Source organism: Ursus maritimus, unplaced genomic scaffold (genome assembly GCF_017311325.1).
Source record: "Ursus maritimus isolate PB19 unplaced genomic scaffold, ASM1731132v1 scaffold_8, whole genome shotgun sequence".
Classification (NCBI taxonomy): domain Eukaryota; kingdom Metazoa; phylum Chordata; class Mammalia; order Carnivora; family Ursidae; genus Ursus; species Ursus maritimus.
In genome coordinates this window covers 24011264-24034740 of record NW_024426996.1, presented here as the reverse complement: position 1 = coordinate 24034740, position 23477 = coordinate 24011264, and the positions used below count along the sequence as shown (strand labels likewise).

At 38.4% G+C, this 23477-nt stretch overlaps 2 protein-coding genes across 6 annotated transcripts in view; one reads left to right on the top strand and one right to left on the bottom strand.

The window, feature by feature from the left end:
• Window positions 1-23477, bottom strand: part of RCHY1 (ring finger and CHY zinc finger domain containing 1) — a 47818-nt gene that overhangs the window by 19426 nt on the left and 4915 nt on the right. For 2 of the 4 annotated variants that reach the window (XM_008693220.2, XM_008693218.2), the window contains exon 2: window positions 21739-21792. In XM_008693220.2, the coding sequence (XP_008691442.1) occupies window positions 21739-21765 (27 nt within the window). In that variant the 5' untranslated portion in view covers window positions 21766-21792. Of the gene's footprint in view, window positions 1-1585; window positions 1725-21738; window positions 21793-23477 lie in introns of those variants that run through there. The other 2 variants (XM_008693217.2, XM_040624938.1) reach the window with 2 other exon arrangements.
• On the top strand, window positions 1671-21415 carry THAP6 (THAP domain containing 6). 2 transcript variants are annotated; one of them, XM_040624939.1, is made up of 5 exons: window positions 1671-1787; window positions 2799-2901; window positions 4090-4297; window positions 11320-11445; window positions 17508-21415. In XM_040624939.1, exons 2-5 carry the CDS (start codon window positions 2822-2824, stop codon window positions 17760-17762), a joined length of 669 nt encoding a protein of 222 aa, XP_040480873.1. In that variant the 5' UTR covers window positions 1671-1787; window positions 2799-2821; the 3' UTR covers window positions 17763-21415. The 2 variants fall into 2 exon arrangements, with proteins under 2 accessions (XP_040480873.1, XP_008691438.1); XM_008693216.2 differs by having other exon boundaries at window positions 1768-1908.

Here is a 23477-nt window from a genome sequence, read left to right as displayed (position 1 = left end):
CCTGCTTGTGTGCGCGCGCTCTCTCTCTCTCTCTGACAAATAAATAAATAAATAAAATATTTAAAAAAAAAAACATTCTCACTTCACTGGGCCATTTCCAAGAATATGCAAACACACTGCAATACCTCCCATTTTAAAGCGGGGAAAAAATCTCATGATGCCACATCTCTCAGCAACCACACTTTCTCTCTCTCTCTCTCTCTCTTTCACAGCAAAACTCCAAGAATTGTCTATCAAGGCTATTTCCAGTTTCACTGCTCTCATTCTCTCTCAATTCCACTCCAGTCCAGCTTTGTCCCAATCTCTCCACTGAAACTTCTCTTGTCAAGATCACCAGTGACCTCCCCACCAAATTTAAAGGTCAATTTTGAGTTCTTATCTTACTCAAATGGCAGCATTTGATTTAGTTGATTACTTCCTCCTTAAAACTCTTCACTTGGCTTCTGGTATTTAAGGAAGAAGGAGGGGGAAGGCAAAAAAGTATTTGATACTCAGGGTCAAGTATCTCAGCGCTATGAAACACAGACATATTTATGTGGTTTCTTGGGGGAAAGGGCCAACATGTCAACTACAGTTCTAGTCATCAAGTTTCAAAGAGTTACAGAACATGTCAGTGGAAATGAAATCGTAAGGATAGCATTCAATTTGCTTACACAACACTCGGTGAACGACTAACTTTCCAAGAGCTTCACCTAATGCAGTGGAGAATGTTCACCAAGCCTGGCCTACAAAGCCGGCTGGAAGTTGTCCTTACAGGCCTCATACTTTTTTTTTTAATGAAACAGGAACTTTTATCACCCCTATCTTACAAACGTAGCACTCGTTCAAAAGCACTGAGCTATCAAGGGTCTGAGCTAGATTTGGGGGTAGGGCTGTGGGACTCCAAACCTCAAGCTTTCTAAGTAAAATATTTAAACTGCTTCTTGCAGCAACAACAAAAAAATCAGGAAACTGAATGGGTGTCAACTTAAAAAGTTTTAGATTTACTAGCAATTTTCCTCAAAGAGCAAAAATAACAATACATGCATACTGGGCACTTTCCTACACATAATCTCCTATTCAGTGGCAATTACACGGCTGTCTTCCTATTTCACAAAAACATTTTCTTGGCAGGCTTAGGCATACTCATTGACTCCAAAATGAAGCTGGCAAGCTGCAAAACTTATTCACTACAGAAGCTGAAATCGTATTCCGATTCTCCACTTATTTATCCCTCTTCCATTATTTCATCACACACCTGATAAGTCACCCTGGCAAAAAGCCAGCCCAGGCCCGGGGCTGCCTCAGTCTACTTATAGTAGCAAAAGACTAAATAAACCCATTGATAAGGTGACTGATGTGCAAGCTCAAGCTCTTTCTTTCCAAGCTGAGAGCTTTGCTTACGAAGTGTGAAGCAGGAGAAGAGGTGGGGCCTGTGGTCGCCTTGCCTAAACGTTCTCCACAGCCGAAACCCAATTCGAGGTGGAGAAGGTAACCTGACAAACAGTTTAGCCTCTAACTTAAGCCCAAGCCTAACTGCCTTGCCCACTCCGCCCCCGCCCGGCCCGGCGGAAGCTTGTAGCGAAGAGCCCATTGAAGTCGTCACCTTCAGGAGACATCCTCTGTCATAGTGCTCGCAGCCCCGCCGCCCTTGCTTTTGGCTGCGGGCGCCATCTTCCCGCGCCGAGGCCGCCATCTCCTCCACCTCCCCTCAAACTCCACGGACCCTTTCCCCAGGATGAAAACCACGCCCAGAGAAGCAGCGTCAATAGCGCACCCCCTCCCAGCCGCAGAAGCCAGCCGAGCAGGTATGGCGGCTGAGCACGTGACCCGGGGCAGCCGGATTTCCGGTTCCCGGGGCAATGGGGCGGAAGTGAAGGGAAACGCAATCTCTGTCGTCGACGTTAGTCGCTGACTTCGCTGCTAACGGTAATAACTCTTAGGTTGCTTCTTCTCCCCCCCCCACCCCCATCGCTACTTGCCCAAACTCTGGGCGTGGTTCGGGGCGAGGTGGACCATAGCGGCTCGGAGACGCCCGGTGGCCCCCAGAGGAAGGGACGCTCTCCGGCGGCATCCGCACCTGCGACAGGGCGGCCCCTCCCTTTCTCCCTGCGGGGGCCGGGAGCCTCGAGAAAGGGGCGGAGCTCCGCGGGCCCCGGACTCAGAACGGGTACCTGCGCGCGCTGCTTCTCCAGCACTAGGCATTCCCCGGCCCTTCGAGCTGCTGCTGCTTTTCCTCGTTATTCATACCTTCAGAATAGGCATTGACGTTTACTATGTGCCAGTCACCAGTTAAGCATGGGGACAAAAAGTGAGAAAAAACACACGCCCCACCATGCCCTCTTGTAACTCACAGACTGGCAAGGGAGAAAGACATTAATCAGAGAATCACTGAAATAAGATGACAACTTTGAGAAGTGCTAGGAAGAAGTGTGTGTTCTGTGAGAGCTAATGCTAGATGGGATCTGATTTCATCTGAGTGTCAAGGAAGGTTTCCCTGGGGAAGCAACACATAGTTAAAAGATGAGTAGGAGTTAGTGTGCAAAGGCCTTGTGTCCTGGTGCCTGTAAGAAGCCGCGGAAGAGAAATGTACAAGCCTGCAAGATTGAGTCAGACACCTCAGAGTGCATAGTGAAATGCATTTGCCTTGTAAAGAGCCAAGCCCCTGGAAAATTTTTAAAGCTGACGGTGTTGAAGAAAATATTTTGCCTTTGGCTTTCTTGCATGATTTCACAGTACCTAAAACATGCTGGGGAAAAGTAAATATGTTGCCCTTAGCTTTAAAGTTACTAACTCTTACCGTTTTAATTTTCTTTCAGTTCTGTTATGAGTTGCTAAAATCATGGTGAAATGTTGCTCGGCCATTGGATGTGCTTCGCGCTGTTTGCCAAATTCCAAGTTAAAAGGACTGACATTTCACGTGTAAGATTTTGCTGTAGTTAAGCCAAGTACTTCTGACTGTTATAAAAAGCCAAAGAGAGTTCCACTTAAATCTTCAGTTTTGAACTTTAGTTCCCAAATCTGTTAATAGCTTTTTTAGCTAAATTTGAAGTGACAGTGATATGTTTACATTTTTGTAATTTAGTTTAAAAGTTTAAGATACCTGCCAAGGTATCAGAGGCTAGTAAACAAAAATATCAAGCTCATTTTTGCTAATATTATTACTTTGCATTTTAACATACCTTCAAAGAAATTCAGTTTTGTTTACAATCTGAAGGAAGAAAGGATCTTTGCCCAAATAAGTCCTGTCCTTTCTATTTAGAAATAGGTCAGACTTGTGTTGTAGAGAAAAAATAGAAATTACAAGCTCAGACCAAGGGTTCTTTAGCAGTATTACAGATAAGTCAATCCAATTTTTCTATTTTAGCCATTCTTCTGACAGCAAAGGAAAGGAATAATAAGATTTAATCATTACTCATTTGCTAAAGGTTTATTTTGCTGCTTTTGTGCCAGGCACTGTGCTACATGCTAGAGAAAGATCTGTTAACTACTTTGCTAGGTATGAGGAAACAAAAAATAAGTATGTATACCCTACCTTTTCCAAAAAAGATTTGAATCAGCTTGGAAAATTGAAAAGATATTGATATTGGTTTCCAGATCTCTCAAAATAGTTCTTATCTCTAGAACCCCATACTCTGCAGCAGTTCTTTGCCTCATTCACTAAGCATTTATAGACCTGTTATGTATTAAATGCTATACTAAACAACTTTCTGATGCTGACAGAAGAATGAAGGTACAAGGTACTCTATTCATCTGGGATAAATTCTGGATATTGCTTCATGCAGGAAAAGGCCCAAGTGATATTATCATGTATAGATGAAGAAAAACCTCCAGTTGTGGATCTTCCTATCAGGTTGAAATATCCATTGAAGCTTTTCTTCTTTATAATATCAGGAAAATTGAAATGAGCGCCCTATGTCTGCAGCATGATTGGTACAAAAATCTATTAAAACTCAAAGTTCTGAAAGCATGATTCATGATGGCTTCTGAATATTCCATTTCCCAAGAGTAATAACAAACTCATCAATGAACCAACTTAGTCACAGCCTTAGTTCAAGTATCTATCAGTGGTGTTTAATTTTAAAATACTTTTTTGTATTTTTTTTCTAGATTCCCCACAGATGAAAACGTCAAAAGAAAATGGGTATTAGCAATGAAAAGACTTGATGTGAATGCGGCAGGCATTTGGGAGCCTAAAAAAGGAGACGTGTTGTGTTCAAGGCACTTTAAGAAGACAGATTTTGACAGAAGTGCTCCAAATATTAAACTGAAACCTGGAGTTATACCTTCTATCTTTGATTCCCCATCTCACTTACAGGTTTGTTTATGAGACACTACTTACCATCATTACTCATTTTTTATGGTACTATTGAAGAACCTTTACCACTCAGGCTAACATTTTTATTGTTTGCTTATTCCTCTGAAGTCTATTTTTTGAGTTTTCACATTGTAAGCTACTGCTTCAGCTTCTGTAATATGTAGTAGGAGTATTTTACTAGTAGCCACTCAGAAGTATTTGTATGTTACTAAGATTGGTGAAGGAGACTGACTTTAGGAGTTAACATAACTCAGGATTTGTATCTAAACAATGGAGGGTTGAACTGAAGTTCCAAGTTACCAGTCCTCCTCACACTGAAGCAAAAGTCAAGAGCAGAGCCACTAATAAGACCAAAGTATACTTTTAGAGCTACATATATTCAAGCTTAAAGCCTAGGTAGAACTAAAAGGAAGAAAAGCAAAAGAGATGAGAACAGAAGAATGAAAGGAGAAAAAGGGTAAGAAAAAGAAAATAAAAGGATTGTATAAGTAAAATCTAGTTGAATTTTGTGTTTTTTCTCAGTGATATTAGTGTTCTAGATTGACTGCCTTGCCTTCAGTATCTCTCTTAATATACGGAAATGTGTTTCTAGAAACTATAGAGTAACTGATTCCGGTGTAGAAAATTCAGGGAGAGCCTGTGGGTTCCCAGAACAATAGTAATGAACCTCCGTTGAAAGGTACCTCCTTCCCAACAGCTGGAAACAAGGGAAGTCCTTGATTTACGATTTTTCAACTTTATGACGATGCAAAAGCAATGCTCATTCAATAGAAACCATACTTTGAATTTTTAATTTTCATCTTTTTCTGGGCTAGTGAAATGCAGTGTACAATACCATCCTCCCATGATGCTGGGCAGTGAGAGTGAGCTGCAGCCACGTGGTCACGAGGATAAACAACCAATACACTAATTATTTTGTATCCATACAACCAGTCTGTTTTTCAGTTTCAGTACAATATTCAATAAATTACATGAGATATCAACACTTCATTATAAAACAGGTTCGGGGCGCCTAGGAGCTCAGTTGGTTAAGCATCCAACTCTTGATTTCTGCTCAGGTCATGATCTCAGGGTTGTGAGATAGAGCTGTGTATTGGGCTCCATGCTGGGCATGGAGCCTGCTTAAGATTCTCCCCCTTCCTCTCCCCCTGCCCCTCTCCTCCTTGCTCTCACTCTTGCTCTCTCTCACTCTCTCTCTCTAAAAAAATGAAAACAAAAAATAAAAGAGGCTTTGTGTTAGATAACTTTGCTCAACTATAGGCTAATGTAAGTGTTCTGAGCATGTTTACGGTAGGCTAGGCTAACTACCAGGTTCAGTAGATTAGGTGTATCAAATGCCTTTTCAACTTACAAGATTTTAAATTTACATAACCCCATCATAAATCAAGAAAGATCTGTAATCCGCGGGTGTACCTGCTCCTCTATGGTCTTGGCCACTGTGCCACTGTCTTTACTTGGTCGTATTCCAGTACCTGAGTGATAAGTAGAGACTGCCTCACTGTCTCCCATGTTAATAAATGTACAATATCTTGTGTAATTTGTTGTGAAGGGTTTTCTTCCCTTATAGCAAACATCATCTAGCTTTAATGTTGAGAACTTAAGAAATGTGGGCATAATCAAATAAACCATAAGTTACTAACTTTCAAAAACTATTTCTATCCTTATTTTTTTTTTTTAAAGATTTTATTTATTTATTCGACAGAGATAGAGACAGCCAGCGAGAGAGGGAACACAAGCAGGGGGAGTGGGAGAGGAAGAAGCAGGCTCATAGCAGAGGAGCCTGATGTGGGGCTCGATCCCATAACGCCGGGATCACGCCCTGAGTCGAAGTCAGAGGCTTAACCGCTGTGCCACCCAGGTGCCCCCTATTTCTATCCTTAAAAGAAGTTTTTCATTATAGGAAATTAGATGATGCAAGCAAAAAAAAAAAAAATTACCAATCATCAGGGGCACCTGGCTGGCTTAGTTGGTACAGCATTTGACTCTTAATCTTGGGGTCCTGAGTTCAAGCCCCATGTTGGGCATGGACCCTACTTTAGGGTTCAAGCCCCATGTTGGGCATGGATCCTATACTTTAAAAAAAAAAAGTATAAAAAAATTTAACAGTAATCACACCCAGAGATAATACTTTTAACATTTCGATATGTATCTTTCCAGTCATTTGTTTGTGTATGTTTGTATATAAATTCATCTATATATATTCTTACAAAAATATCATTACACTACATTTGAACCTTGAACAACAGAGTTTGAATGCATGGGTCCCCTTATACACAGATACTTTTCAATAAATACAGTACAGTACTATAAATGTATTTTTTTCTTCCTTAGGATTTAATAACATTTTCTCTAGTTTACTTTATTGTAAGAATACAGTATAGAATACATATACAAAATATGTGTTAATCAACTATTTGTGTTGTCAGTAAGGCTTCTGTCTACAAACAGTAGGTAGTTAAGTTTTGGGAGAGTCAAAAGTTATACATGGATTTTCAACTGTGCAGAGGAGTTGGTGCCCTTAACCCTGCATTGTTCAAGGACCAACTGTATATCCTTTTCTTAATTTGCTTCCATTTCTCTCTCTCTCTCATCTCAACATTTATATAGTGTTTACTATGTGCCAGGCACTATTCTAAGCACCTGACATGTAAACTCATTTAGTCCTCTTACAACCAGGTGAAATAAATACTATTATTACTCTCATTTTACTACGTGAGGAAGCTTAGTCCCAGAGAGCTGATACCTTCCCCAGAGTCACACAGCTATTAAATGGCAGAGGCTGGATTTGAACCCAGACATTTTGGCTCCAGAGTCCACTGTTAACTACAGCTATCCATGATGTTAAATATTTTTCAATAACAATGGCTTTCAAACTTTAGTCTACATAAGAATTATCCAAGGAGCTTGTTTATTTTTTTTTTTAAGATTTTATTTATTTATTTATTAGAGCACAAGCAGGGGGAACAGCAGGCAGAGGGAGAAGCAGGCTCCCCGCTGAACAGGGAGCCCGATGCAGGACTCAATCCCAGGACCCCAGGATCATGACTTGAGCCAAAGGCACATGCTTAACTGAGCCACCCAGGTGCCCCAAGAAGCTTGTTTAAAATGGAGAATCCAGGGCACCTGGGTGGCTCAATCAGTTGAGTGACCTACTCCTAGTTTCAGCTCAGGTCACCATCTCTGGGTCACGGGATCGAGCCCTGCATAGGGCTCCATGCTCAGCAGGCAGTATACCTGATGATTCTCTCCCTGTACCCCTCCCCCTGCACGTGGCACTCTCTCTCTCAAATAAATATATCTTTTTAAAAAATAAATAAAATAAGGGACGCCTGGGTGGCTTAGTTGATTAAGCATCTGCCTTTGGCTCAGGTCATGATCCCATGGTGCTGGAATGGAGCCCCACATCAGGCTCCTTGCTCAGCGGGGAGCCTGCTTCTCCCTCTGCCTGCTGCTCACCCTGCTTGTGCGCTCGCTCGCTCTCTCTGACAAATAAATAAAATAAATTTTTTAAAAAGTTTTAATAAAATAAAATAGAGAATCCTGTGCGCCAGACATTTTGATTCACTAAGTTTGGGCTAGAGTCCAGAAAGCTACACATTTTAACAAGCATCCCACACAATTGTGTTGCAGATCTACAGATGATATTTTTAATAGAAACCTATATAGAACATCAATTTTTTTAACTATATACCAAAATATACATATGGGAAAGTACATACATCATAAGTGTACCTAGCAATAAATTGTCATAAAGTGGATACACTCATGTTACTCCCTTTAAACCAAGATATAAAATATTACCAGCACCCCAGAGGCCTCCTTCATACTCTTTTCCAGTCACTACACCCCCAAAGGTAAATACTATCCTGGCTTTTATCACTGTCTGTTATATAAATGGAGTCAGTATGTCCTCTGACTTCTTTAGCTCAACATTTTGTACATGTGATTCATCTATGTTGTAGTATGTGACAGTAGTCCATTTATTTTCTTTGCAGTATAGTATTCTATTGTCTAAATAAACTATAATTTCACCTTTCTACTGTTGATAAACATTTGGGTGGTTTTCACTTTAGGTCTATTACGCATGGTGAAACTATGAATGTTTTTGTCCGTGCCTTTTGGTGCACTTAGGTTCACGTTTCTACAGTATATGTACAGTTCTCTTAGAAGTGGAACTGCTGGGTCCTAGGGATGTGTATGTTCAGCTCGAGCAGATAATGCCATCGTTTTCCAAAGTGGTTTTGCCAATTTGTAGTCTCACCATCTGCATATAAATGTTCCTCTGGTTCTATATCCTTGTCAGTACCTGGTGGTACCAGTTTTATGAAACATTTTTAATGACCAAGTAGCAATTGATGTAATGTATGAACAATAGTTTATCTAACCAATTACTATTGTATATAGGTTATCATCACCTACTATTTTAAACAGTGCTGTGATGAACATTATTCTAGCCGAATCTTTGTACATATCCTTGCTTGTCTCAAACTAAATTCCTGGAAATAAAATTGTTGCATCAAAGATTACACACATTTTTTTAAGACTCTGCTTTTGATACAGATCCCCAAAGGCCCACCAGAAAGCTTGTACCAATCTACTCCCCTATTACCTTTGCATGCAAGTGTCTATCCACCGTAGTCGTCAGAGTAAGTTGTTTTTAACCTTCATTAAAATTGGTAGACGAAAATGGCATTTTATTGTTTTAATGTATTTTTGAATATTGGCCTCTACATTTTTTATGCATTTATTAGACATTTGTATTTTTTTCTTTTGTGAATTACTTACTGAGGTCCTTTTCTGTTTTCATCTTTTTCCTCAACTACCTTTAAAAACACTACGTATTGAAGATAGGGATCATTTAACTGACATCAGTGTTGCAATTACTTTTTATTGTTTTTAGTACTAATTATCAGGTTGGTTTCAGTTTTTAGTTTTGTTTTGTTTGAAATTCAGATGTTGGGGGCGCCTGGGTGGCTCAGTTGTTAAGCGTCTGCCTTCAGCTCAGGGCCTGATACTGGAGTCCTGGGATCGAGCCCCACATAGGCTCCTCCACTGGGAGCCTGCTTCTTCCTCTCCCACTCCCCCTGCCTGTGTTCCCTCTCTCACTGGCTGTCTCTCTCTCTCTGTCAAATAAATAGGTGAAATCTTTAAGAAAAAAAAAAAAGAAAGAAAGAAAAAAATTCAGATGTCTCTTGTAAATAGTCAGTTCTATATTTTCTATTGAATTATCTGACTTTAGCCTTCCCCACCTTAAAATAATATAAATATTCCCTATTTTTCCCTACTTCCTAAGGATTTTCATTTTTACAAAAATTTTCAGTGCTAGAATTTCAACATGATTTATTGTATATAAAGGATATGACTTTTTCTTAATTAGTTCATTTTTACATGATTTATAGCTTTTTTTAAAGTATTTTTTAAATATTTTATTTATGGGGCGCCTGGGTGGCACAGCGGTTAAGTGTCTGCCTTTGGCTCAGGGTGTGATCCCGGCATTATGGGATCGAGCCCCACATCAGGCTCCTCCGTTATGAGCCTGCTTCTTCCTCTCCCACTCCCCCTGCTTGTGTTCCCTCTCTCACTGGCTGTCTCTATCTCTGTCGAATAAATAAATAAAATCTTTAAAAATAAATAAATAAATAAATAAATAAATAAATAAATATTTTATTTATTTATTTGAGAGAGAGTGGGAGAGCACAGAGAGAGTGAGAGGGAGAAGCAGACTCCCTGCCAAGCAGAGAGCCCGACCTGGGGCTCTGTCCCAGGACCCTGAGATCATGACCTGAGCCAAAGGCAGATGCTTAACCGACTAAGCCACCCAGGCACTCCTATGGCCTTTCTTCTCTTTTTTTTTTTTTAAGATTTTATTTGAGAGAGAGAGTAGGTGCACATGCACATGCAAGGTGGGGGGAGGGGCAGAGAGAGAGGCAGACTCCTTGCTGAGCACAGAGCCAGAGGCAGGGCTCAATCTCACAGCTCTGACATCATGACCTGAGCTGAAACCAAAGTCAGATGCTTAAACAACTGAGCCACCCTGGTACCCCAACCGTTCTCCACTTATTTAGACTGCCATTTTTTATTCTAAAGCCTTTTATCCACCCGATCTATTTCTAGATTTTTCTGCTTATCTTTAAGAGAGTAGCACACTATATTAACTATTGTTAATGAGTAATATATCTTTAATAAGTGGTAGGACATATTCTTAATAGCACTCTTTTTTTTTAGGAAAATTTGTGTTTCTAGATGAACTTTAGAGTTACTTTCAGGAAGTTCCTTTAATCTCGGAGATTAGACTTGTACTTATGTTATATGTGGACCAATATTACCTGTAAAAAGATTTTATATATAAAAAAAGGCAATATTGGTCTATACACTACAGAATACCATATAACACATACTAGCTCATATGCTAGAACGTCAGCTCTAGTCTCCTAGCGGCCAGTAAAAAGAATAGAATACGTTAGGTTACCTGGATTGCACTGTCAGTATGTTTTCTTAAAACTCATGTTCTCTGTTAAGGAGAAGCAAAACACTTTTCAGCAATAGCTATGAAAAGAATGTTTCTCTTGAGGCCTCTTAAAGGAGACATTGCCTGACGTAGTGGACAAGACCTCAATGACATCCTTAAAGCAAACAGCGCAGCAAATTTCGTAGTAAAAATGCTGTTTCTCTAACAAGCTGAGTGCATACCACCAGAAAACAATTTTAAAATAAAATTTGAGAGTGGATTTAAGCAGTTCAGGTCAAATCTGCCTCTCTATGGTGGCCTCTCTTGACCTGGGGCTGGGGATGGGGAGAGGGGATATCTAGGTTATTTGGAGGATTCCATGAATCCCAAATTATTTTTTAATAAATATTAGTTGTATTTTTAAAAAAAAACTAATTTCAGAGGAATTTAAAATTTACTGCGTTTTTCAAGCAGTTTCCATGAAAAATGTTGTATTCCACTACACAAAGAAGGAACAAAAATTTTAAAAAGGACAGAAGTGTCTACAATAATTTTTATTAACTCTTCTTAACAGGGGAAAAGAGAAAAACTTCATTGTAGAAAAAACTTCACCCTCAAAACCCTTCCAGTCACAAACCACAATCACCAGCTTGTTGGTTCTTCCTCATGTACTGAAGAATTTCAAACCCAGTTCTTTTTTGTAAGTAAAATTACTTACTGACCTAATGTTGATATTTTTAAGATAATATGTCTTCTCCATTAATTTTAGACTAGAGGTTTAGGTGTTTGAGATTTATATATACATACATATAATGTCCAAAAATAATGTTACTTCCCAGGGCCATTATAATTTTTTATATGCAGTAATAATATAGAGGTAGTTAATCCTTTGGTTACATATTTGGTTGAAAGAGTGCTTTCACACAGATATTTTTACCAAGAAAAATGCAATAATTAATTCCTCCCTTTAGGTACTGTATCTTCTACATGGAAATACCTAATAAAAAATATAGATACCTCTTTAGGTTTTCTTAAAGAACAGTGATACACATACAGAGTTTTCAAGCTTGCATTATTATTCATCTCATTGCATATTCACATTAGAGCCAGACCTAGAATCCAGATCTGTTTTACTTTCTTGATTACTATAGCTTTGTAATAAATCTTAAAATCAGACAGTGTTTGTCTTCCAACTTTGTTATTTTTCAAAGTTGTTTTGAATATTCTAGATCTTTTGCGTTTTCATGTGAATTTTAGAATCACTTTGTATCAATTTCTACAAAAATACCTGCTGGAATTTTAACTGGGATTGTGTTGAATCTACAGCTTCCATTTGGGAAGAATTGACATCTCAATGAAACTATTTTAAGTCTTTGAACCTGTGAACTCATTATATCTCTACATTTATTTAGGTCTTTAACTCTTCTCAGCAAGAGTTTTATAGTTTTCAACGTACCGATCTTTCACTTTGTCAGATTTATCTCTAAGTATTGTATGCAGTTGGATGCTATTATAAGTGGTGGTGTTTTGTTTTTACTGATAGTATATGGAAGTTGATTTTTGTATGCTGATCTTGTATTTTGCAAACTTGCTAAACACACATATTAATTATAAAAGCTTTTTTATAGAGGCTCTTAGGTTTTTTACATAATCATGTTTGTCTGTCATTAAAGACAGTTTTAAATCTTCCTTTCCAATATGGAAGCCTCTGATTTCTTTTTCTTGCTTTATTGCACTGCTTTGAACCTCCAGGGCTATGCTGATTGAGAGCTGATTTCCAAGCTTTGCTCCTGATTTTAGGAGGCAAGCATTCAGTCTTTCATCACTAAATATGTTAACTGTAGGTTTTTCATAAATACCTTTTATCAGGTTGAGGAAGTGCTTTTCTGTTCCTAGTTTGGTGAGAGTTTTTATCAGAAGCGAATGTTAGTTTTGTCAAATGCCTTTTCTGTATCTATTGAGATCATGTGGTTTTTCTTTCGTAGTTTGTTAATATGATTAGTTGTATCAATTGACGTTTGAATATTAAACAAGTCTTAGAATAAACTCTACCTCATGGTGTGTTATCACTTTTATATATTGTTGGATTAGATTTGTTAAAATTTTGTTTAGAATCTTTCCTTGTGTGTTCAGTAGGGATATTGGCCTGTAGTTTTCTTTCCTTGTAATGTCTTTGTCTGGTTTTAGAATCAGAATAATGCTGAATAAGTTGGAAAATATTGCCTCTTTTTTTGATTTTCTGGAAGAATTTGTATAGAGGTATTATTTATTACATATTATTTCTTCCATTATTATTTCTTCAGTATTATTTCTTCCATAAGTATTTGCTAGAATACCCCAATAAAACTATCAGGGCCTATGGTAGGAAAAGTTTTTTTGGTAGCTTGTGTCTTCCAAGGGATTTGTCCATTTTATCTCAGTTGTCAAGTTTATTTAAGATTGTTCATAATATTTGCTTATTACCCTTTTAATATATGTAGAATCTGTAGTGATATTATCTCTCCCATTTCTGATATTGACAGTTTGTTTCTGTTCTCTTTTATTGCTGATCAGTCTGCCTAGAGATTTTACTGATCTTGTCAAAGAACTAGTTTTCATTGATTTTCTTGCTTTTTTTATTTTGTTTTATACTTCACTGATTTCCATTCATCTTTATTATTTTCTTTTTCCTACTTCAGTAAAATTTGCTCATCTTTTTCTAGTTTCTTAAAATGAAAGCTAAGGTCATTGACTTGAGGCTTCTTCCTTTGTGATGTAGGCGTTTAGTGATATTGCTTTAGCAACCCTCCATAAATGTTTTCATTTTCATTTAGTTCAGAATACTTCCAGATTCCATTTTGATTTGTTCTTTGACCCATGAGTTATTTAGAAATGTATGCCATAGAGTTTCCAAATATTGGGGAATTTTCCAGATATCTTTCTATGAATTTCTAATTTAATTCCTTTGTAGTCAGAGAATATATGTTGTATGGCTTGAAATTGCTTGAGATATTTTTAAATTAATATAGTCTAGAATATGGTCTACCTTGGCAAATGTTCCATTTGCATTTGCAAAGAATGTACATTCTGCTAATGTTGGCTAGAATGTTTTAGAAATGTCCATTAGATCAAATTGTTTATAGTGTTGTTCAAGTTTTCATCCTTACTAAACTTCTGTCTACTTGTTCTATTATTGAGAGAGGAGTTTAATCTTTTTTTTTTTTTTCAGATTAATCTTCTGATAATCTTCTAATTCTCCTTGAAGTTGTCAGTTTTTACTTGTTATGTTTTACAGCACTGTTATTGGGTACCAAATATATAGGATTGTTATGTCTTGATAATTTCATCCTTTTATTATTAAGAAATGACCTTCTTTATCCCTGGCAATGTTCTTTTGCTCTGAAATATTTTTTGTCTGATAGCAGTATACCCACTTTAGTTTTCTTTTTTTAGTGTTATATAATTGGTATACAGATGGTTCCCAACTTATGATGATTCAACTCTTGATTTTTCAACTTTACAATGGTGCAAAATCAATAGACATTCAGTAGAAACCATATTTCAAGTTTTTAATTTTCATCTTTCCCTGGGCCAGTGATATGTGGTACTATACTCTTTTGTGATGCTGGACAGTGGCAGCAAGCTACAGCTCCCAGTCAACCACACGATCACAAGGGTGAACAATCAATACACTTAGAACCATTCTGTGCCCATACAGCCATTGTGTTTTTCACTTCCAATAACAGTATTCAGTTACATGAGATATTCAACACTTTATTATAAAATAGGGCTTGTGAAACCCATCATAAATGGAGGAAGATCTGTATCTTTTTCTGCTCTTTTGCTTTCAATCTATTTTTTTTGTTTGAAGTGCATTTTTTTTTTAGGTAGGTTATACTTTTGGGTCTTGATTTTTTTATTCTAATCTGATCATTTCAACCTTTTGCTTGGGTTATTTAGACCATTTACACTTAATGTGTTTATTGATATTATTTGGTTTAATTAAATCTGTCATCTTGTCTCCTACTCGTTCCATTTGTTCTTTGTTCCCATTTTCTTCTTTTTCTGCCTTTTTTTGGATTAATTGAATTTTTTTGGTTCCATTTTATATCCTTTTTTGACTCATTAGCCGTAACTTTTTGTTTTATTTTAGTAATTGCTTTTGAGTCGATAGTGTTCATCTTTAAATTATCAAAGGCTATATCCAAGTGATATCATTCCACTTAACATATAGTGTAAGAATATTAAAATAGTCTGCTTTAATTTCCCTTCTCCCAATATTTGTGTAATTGCTATCATACATTTCATTTTTATATATGCTATAAACCACACACTACATTGTTATAATTTTTGTTTTAACAGTAAATTATCTTTTAAAGAGATATAAATAATAAGAAAAAAAAATCTTATACCCTACCCATGTAGTGGCCATTGCCAGGGCTTTTCATTCCTTGTTGTAAGTCCATATTTCCCTCTGGTTTCATTCTGTCTGAAGGACTTTAACATTTCTTACAGTGCAGCTATGCTGGTGATGAATTCTTTAAGCTTTTATATTTCTGAAAAAAATCATTATTTAGTCTCAGTTTTTGAAAGATTTTTTCATTAGGTATCAAATCCTAGGTTGCTAGTTTTGGAAATTCTTTTGTTTGTTTTTAGTTCTTGAAAGATGTTGTTCCACTGTATCCTCACAGGCATTGTTTCTAATGAAAAATCTGTCATCTTTATCCTCTATATACCTAATGTTTCTCTCTTGCTTTGCTTTTAATAATTTTTCTTTTCCAGTGGTTTGAATAATTTGATTATGATGTACCTTAGCTTAGTTTTCATCATATTTCTCGTGCTTGGGATTTTTGAGCTTCTTTATCTGTGGGTTTCTAGTTTTCATCAAACTTAAACAAATTTTGGCCATGGTTTCTTCCGATATTTCATTCTACCTCAACTTTTCTTTCCATTTCTTCAGGGATTCTGATTGTATGTATATTAAACTATCTGAGTCACACTACCACTCACTGATGCTCTGCTAATTTTTTGGTTTTTTCTGGTTTTGTTTTTCACTATTCTCCTTTCTCTTTGTAATCTATTCTGGATAGTTCATACTGCTGATTCTTCACCTTCACTAATCTGCCATTAATTCCCTCCAATGTATTTTTCACCTTACCCATTGTAGATTTTATCTTTAGATGTTCTATTTAATTCTTTTTTTATATCTTTCATGTCTCTACCTAACTTTTTGAACATATAGAATACAATTTAGTAACTTTCTTAATTCCCTTATCTGCTATTTCCAACATTTGTGGCAATTCTGGGTTAGTTTCTGTTGACTGGTTTATTTCTTATTATGGCTCATCTTGTCCTATTTCTTTGCATACCTGATAAATGTTTGTGCTGCATATTGTGGATTTTACTTTGCTGGATGCTGGATATTTTTGTATCCTGTATTCTTGAGCTTTGTTCTGGGATACCACAAAATTATTTGGAAACAGTTTGATCCTTTCAGGTTTTGTTTGTTAGGCAGGACTAGAAGAGTGTTCCATCTAGGGCTATTTGTTCACCACCACTGCGGCGAGACCCTTTTGTATACTCTATTCAGTGTCCCAGGAATCCTGAAATTTTGTTATCTGTCAGGGGTGGGAATAGCAGCCATGCCCTCTGAACACAGGGCACTGCTGGTCATTTCTGGTCATTCTTTCCTCAGCCTTGAACAATTTCCTACCTGTGTGTACTGAACACTAGAAGGGGAGCCTGTAAAGATCTTCAGTGTTCCCTCTCCTCTCTGGTACTTTCTCCTGTGAACTGTAGCCACCTTGGTCTTCCTGGACTCTTTGCACAATCTTCTCAGTCTACCGAGCTCTGCAGCATACACACTCTCCCAAGGCAGTAAGCTGGGGCAGTCGGCCATAGGGCTCACCTCTTAGTTTCCCATCCCTCCAGGATTGCTGCCTTCCTTGCCTGATGTCCATTATCTTCATAATGTTTTTTTATGTCTCTTAGCCATGGGTTGAGTTTTTTAGATAGGAATCAATCCAGTCTCTGTTATTTCATCCTGGCTAGAAGCCATGGGTTGGGTTTTTTAGATAGGAATCAATCCAGTCTCTGTTATTTCATCTTGGCTAGAAGCAAAAGTCCTCTTTACTAATTTTAATATTAAATAACAGCTTTTCAAAATTATTTTATAGTGCCTTTTTAAGATATGTTGGTGTTACTTTCCCTGTTTTCAAATAAAAAAAAAGTATACCCAGCAAAGTTAAGCATAGCCATAATAAATATCGAGAGAGCTTTAATTCTCTCTCTAAAAACCCCAAACCATAGTCCTCTCTAAATATATAACATTCAGCCTGAGGACCTGCTCCAGTGCCCCTTTTCTGTCATCTCCTTTAACATGAATATTCATCAGTATAAAATAAAATAGTTAAAAGTGTAACAATTGAAGATTTGTTGGTACGTAAAACTTAAACTTAGCAGCCCCACACCTAGGGAACGAAAGCTGGATAGTCATTACAACTGTCATGTTCATAGCAGATACTTACGCAAAATGAGTAGTGCTTCCCTTCCATAGATTCTGTACCCCTCATGTTACGCCTAGCCTTAGATAAAGGAGGGTGGCTCTGGGTACCCAAAATACTGCTGCTACCCCATCTTCTTCCTGTGTTCTTTAAACCTCTAAGTATCACCAACTTAAAGATATCTAAACATTATAAATGGAGAAACAGGTGAGGCCTAGCTATAAGCTTTTATGTAACTACTTGTCTCTCTGGTTTAATAACTTGGTGTTTATGTTTTTAGGAACATAGCTACAGTGTAATGGACAGTCCAAAGAAACTTAAGCATAAATTAGATCATGTGATCAGCGAGCTAGAGGATACCAAGAAAAGTCTGCGGAATGTTTTAGACCGAGAAAAACGCTTCCAAAAATCATTGAGGAAGACAATCAGGGAATTAAAAGATGAATGTCTCATCAGCCAAGAAACAGCAAATAGACTGGAAGCTTTCTGTTGGGAGTGTTGTCAGGAGAGCATAGAAAGAGACTATATTTCATGAAATAATTCTGTGTTATGTTCTACCTAAAACTAACATCGGTACAGCTTTTTAGAAAATAGTTCTCATTTACCATCATTAAATATTATCCATCACTTAGAGTGCTTCTTTGGATCTCCTGTGGCATTATGCATTTAGTTGTTATCCAAAGATTTTATTTTTTGAAGATGTACAGAAATGTGTGCTAGTTATCATGTTTTTGTGTGATTTGTGACAATTATGTTTTTATAGACCTAAACTAGTACCAGGTCACTATCGTAAGATGTTAAAAGATCAAGAAGATGCCACAGGACTTAGGAAATGATACCAAGTTAGCCACATTCAGCAATGGTAGTAGGAACTGGACTCTGCTTCAGCAGCATCAGATTTTTGGCTTCAAAGGAGTACCTTTACTTATGTATGCTTTATGGTAAGTATGTTGAATTATACTTTAAATGTATTTTACTATAAAGCAGAATTCATTTATAACACATGTCTATCTTGGATCCAATCCAAGGTGCTTTTGTTCTTAGTAATAGCAGAAGATTTTTTTTACATAGCATTCCATAGTCCTGACCCTGAGAATAGCATATGGTACAGATCTGTTGGCTTTTAGAGTTGTTCAAAGCCGGGTTGAGAAGACCTCTGACAAGGTCTCAGTTTTTCAGTATGGTACAGGTTTCCTCCCCTCTAGGAGCACTTTAAATAAACCCACATAGGTTTAAAAATCAAAAAAAGAGTCATAAATGTGATCTTTAAAGGTTGGTTGCAGACAGTTGTTCTGAACATTTTGTTTCGTTATAAAGGAATGTCTTTAAAACCTAGACGCTAGTACTAGCTGAATATTTTTAGTGCTACTTTGTATTTTATGGAAAGTAATATTGCTGACATTTCTAAAATACGAAATATAGGTGAAATCATTAAAAAATAATGATTGTGGCTCTTCCAGTTGCGATAGGACTTGGAGAAAGGGTTAGAATATTTTCCTGTAATTAGGAGAGTTTACTGTCCAAAGACTTCTATTTAAAGAAAGAAAGTAAAGCAGCAGCTTTAGAATAGCTTCTTACTGAATATACAAAAGAAGAACCCTTAGCTATTTTTTGATCCAAGTGTCAGAAATTTAGCTTTTCTCCTAATTTCTTAATAACAACTGAAATTAAGAGTCATAAATACTGTGGATTAGAATAAAAATTACCAGCCCAAAGCCAAACACATGTACATATTCAAGCCTCGTTCAGACGTCTATGCTATAGTAGTTAGAATTTGAGTATCAGTTGTTTCATTGTGTTAACTAGAAATGAATTGCATTTTGTGCTAAAATGTTCATGGAAATTATATTTGTGTTATATTAATATCAGTAAGGATATGGTCACTTGAATTTTTTTTGTATTCAAGAATCTTCTATGTGTTAATGCATGTTATATTTTTATGTAGGATTCCAAACCTCCTCTCTAAAAGGGAACCTTCCCGCATTTCAGAGGTCAGCATTATGCTAAGAAGAAACAGTGAGGTCGTAACTTTTTACTATCTAGAAAAAAATCTCATTAGCTACCCACTATTTATTTTAGTTATTTAATTTTGAATTCATAATGAACATTCTAAGGGGAAGTTGGGGTAGATACTGTGATAGAAATGGAAACTATTTTTGAGTATAAAAATTAAAGTCAGTGGGCAATGGAGAAAAGTAGGATAGATCCAAACACAGTATGTCCAAATTCCAGCTCTCCACTGGCTGCTTAGAAGGACTCCAGCCTGGGAGACCTTTCCAAGAGTCAAAGTCCAGTTTGTGCCTCGATCACAGTTGCCACAGTCACTTTTACCACTTGTATTCACAGTGAACTCAGCCCTTGTCTTTGTCATCGGGCTTAGTATCACTGAGAAATAGGTAACTGAGAACAAAATGTCGGTATCATCAAGGACCCAGAGCTAACCCATGTGCTCTTTATTCTTATGGAGATATGATTACCAGTAGAAATCTGACAGAAGAAATAGGGTTCTCCTCACCTGCCATCCCAGACAAATGCCTAGACACAGTAAATACCTCAGTCCTCTGTTCCAGATATTCCATCCTAGCCCCGGGATAAACTATCCTGTGCAGAGCAAACCAGTCACCCCCATCCAGAGGTTCCTCAAGCAGCCAAGGCCAGCCTAAGAATTTCACTTTGCTTTAAAGCTTGGAGTAGCCTCTGGATCCTGGAGCAAACCAATACACCAGTTCAACCTCAGCACCAAATCAGGTACAAAGGACTTGACATGGCATTTTTCTCCATATCAAGTTTAAATCGCTGGAAATAGACTTTGGTTGCTAAAGATAATCACAATTATACCACAGTCTTTGAGAAAAGATGAAATGTATTAAAATATATATTTAGTTTTAATAAAAAGGTAAATTACAGAAATAATTGAGGAGTGAAGAATCCATTATTCATTTGGAAAATAAAATATTTTCTCCGGTAATGTATTGTATGTGGTTTTTATACAGTTACTCAATAAAATGAGCAGAGAATAAAGAGTATATATGCTGTGGTTTTGCTTTCATTTCTTCTGCATTTTTCCCCCTCCACCAATAACTCTAACATCATAGGTTCTGCTAGGTTAGATGACCCAAGTGGCACCCCTGCTTTTACCACAATATGGATGTGTCATAGAGCCCTTTCCCGCTTGGGCCTCACTCCAAACAGGCAGCCTTTCGTGTCACCCAGTGTAATAGCTGAGAGCAGTATTTTTAGGTGTGAAATGTGCTTCCTTCTTCAGAGTGGGAGATGCAGTTTGTAATAATTTGTCTTTTACTTCAGAGGGGCCGTTCTAGCATGCCCCTGCTCCCTGGACACTCCTCCCCCCAAATTTTACTGATACAGTAGCTCTGAAGTGCATGGGTTTTATCTCACCCTCTAGAGCACATGTACTTTATCCAGGTCTCAGATTTATGACTCACGCCATTGGATTACATAATCCAATCTTGCTCACGCCATTGGATTACATAATCCATCAGTATGCCGACCTAAGTGATTTTCTGTTGAATGTCTACCTGGTCTGGGTCTCTTTCTATTATGTTAATAGAAGCAAGAGAGTTACATGGCCTGTTGTTCATTCCATGTGAGTGTGAACTGTTTGTGATCCTGTTTTACCGGGATGGAAAAACATGTGCCCACCAGATAGGTAGTCACCTACCATGTACCCGCAGCCATGTTAACCTGCTCTAGCAGAGATGTCACATCGGGCACAGCATCTGTAGTCAGGGCTCCTTCGTTGAATTTGCCTTAGTCCCTTGTCCTCCTGCAGGCTCTGTGTGAATTCTGTGGCATGAATAGAGCTACGATGAAGACTAGCACTCCTGCATCCTGTACGGAGGGCTGGAAAGGCAGCATCTTAGCCAGCTCCACAGGAAATCTGAAGCTGAGCTTGTGTGGAGAAGGAGTTAACAGAGCAGGCCTGAGACTGCTGTCCTTGGCAAGGCCTGCCTACAAGGTTGGCTCTTGGCCGCCATCTGCTGACTTCAATTTTGAGAGGATTCCCACCCTTCCAAACTGAGAAGACGGTCACTGTACCTAAACCGTTTGTAGAAACAGAATGGTGTATACTTAACACCTGCTTTCCTTCTGGGAGTCTGGAATTTGGGAATGTGTCAAGCAGGGCGCCTGTGTGACCAGCCACCAATAAAACCTTAGACACTGAATCTTTAATGAGCTTCCCTGGTGGACAACTCATCGTACCTGCTGTCCAGTCCGGTGCTTACTGAGGGCCTGATTCTTTGCCCAAAGAAAGAACTGCTCTATCCGTAGGAAGATCAAAGGTATAATTGGCTCTTCCATTGGAGTAATGAAGGGAATGTGATATTCAGTAGTCTGAGAGGAGCCAGGTTCCAGCTCCTGGAGGCAAGCCTGGGTGGGGCATGACCTCTCTGCACCCCTTGCCTGCCTCCTCCATAGGCCTCACGGTCTTACTTTCATATCGCTTCCTCACACTTCACCACAGTTTTAACAATTGTCACATCTCTCACCTTCTTCCCTGCTGTGCTTCTGGTCATAGAACTGGGCCTGACGCAAAGCAGGAGCTGGCAGAGATAGAAAAAGAAGAAAAAAATGTCAGATCAAGACCAGGAAATCCAGGAGCAAAAGAAGATACACTTTGTAACGGAAGAACCACGTGGGAATTACTAGCACTAGCAACAGCAGTTTAAGAGCAAGTGCTGAGACTCGAGCACATTCTAAGTAATTCTACACATTCTTCAAGTGCCAGGAACTCTGTATCAGGAAGTGTGCTGGGCACTAGAGAAACAAAGAAAAGACCCAGTTCCTGTCCTCAGGGGGGTTACAGACTAGTAACAAGTTCTAAACCCTGTAATCCAGGGACAGCAAGGAGTGCATCTCAGGGGAATGGGCTGTCTGCTGCCTTCTCCCACACTGTGCACTGCTTTATAGGACCACGCCCATGCTCAGCTTCATACCACAACAGTCTCAGAGTCTTACTCATTCTCAGTCGTCTAACATTTATCTTTGGCACACAGAGAAGTTTATAGATTAATATCCAAAGCAACAACCCATCACATTATGGCTTTTAAAGCCCCATATCCTATTGTGAGGGATACAAAAATGATAAGATGAAGGTATTCACAACCTATAGGGACACACAAGTATCTAACAAATGCAGAGAAGTGGGCGATGTGGCGGGACTGTGGCAATTAAACAGGTGCCAAGACTGGGAGACTAATGGAACCTCAAAGTTCCAAAATGAAACATTAGTCTGTCAGTGTGGGCACTTTTTAAGTTCTGTCCCAGGACCTGGATTCTCTTTTTTTTTTTTTTTCCGATTTTATTTGTCAGAGCGAGCACAAGCAGGGGGAGCAGCAGGCTCCCCGATGAGCAAGGAGCCCAATTCAGGACTTGATCCCAGGACCCTGGGATCATGGCCTGAGCCAAAGGCAGACACTTAACCAACTGAGCCACCCAGGCGCCCCTCCAGTTAACTTTTTTTTTTTCATAGCAAGACCTTTTTCCGAGAATGAAACAGTATAATGGTTTACATTCCGGAACAACTGCACTATCTCATTCCAGACCAGTAAAAAAGAGTTTGCAGCCTAGCTACTTTGAGTAGCACTGTTTCAGTGTATCGAGTCACCAAATAGCCTTTGGACTAATCTTAGCTCCTTCGTGGTAGTTGGCAGCAGAAGAGTCCCAACAGATTTGTGTCGGATAATAAACTTCCCAAATCCCTGTGGTGGAGCTTGTGCAGTTGAAAGATATTCCATCTGACTCAGCAGATCTGGCCTTGCGTTTTTTAAAATAGAAGAGTTTTATTAAACAAAGCTGGTGAAGTGTCCAGGGGGTGCAGGGTGCTAACCACACATACAGCTAATGAGCACCTTGCGGAGACGGACATTCAGGTACAGACTTGCCAGCAAAGTGTACGCAACAGACAATTTAAAATAAATGGTCCCGGTGCTTACAAAAGAGGTTGATTTTATAACGGTCCAAAATGTTGCCAGGCTACACCCAGTTGAAGGAAATTACTTCTATAAATCCTGAGGATTTCAGCAAACATCTTGGTTGCCACTGTCACTATCACGCACTTGGAGATGGGTCTTTAGAGAAGAGAATGTCTTACTGAGAGGTCCATTTCACCTGTCTGTGGCCATCAACATGATCTGGCCATATTTTGTTGAAAAGATGGGAAACAGTTTTAACCAGCAATAAAATAAGGCTATCCAAAGGCTCAAACTCACCAAGGCCCCATAGGGAC

Coding starts and splice junctions, on each gene's coding strand:
- THAP6 (XM_040624939.1), top strand. CDS start 2,822: ATGGTGAAATGTTGCTCGGCCATTGGATGTGCTTCGCGCTGTTTGCCA. Junction 4,298..11,319: donor ATTCCCCATCTCACTTACAG/GTTTGTTTATGA, acceptor TCTTCTTAACAG/GGGAAAAGAGAAAAACTTCA. Junction 11,446..17,507: donor TTCAAACCCAGTTCTTTTTT/GTAAGTAAAATT, acceptor TTATGTTTTTAG/GAACATAGCTACAGTGTAAT.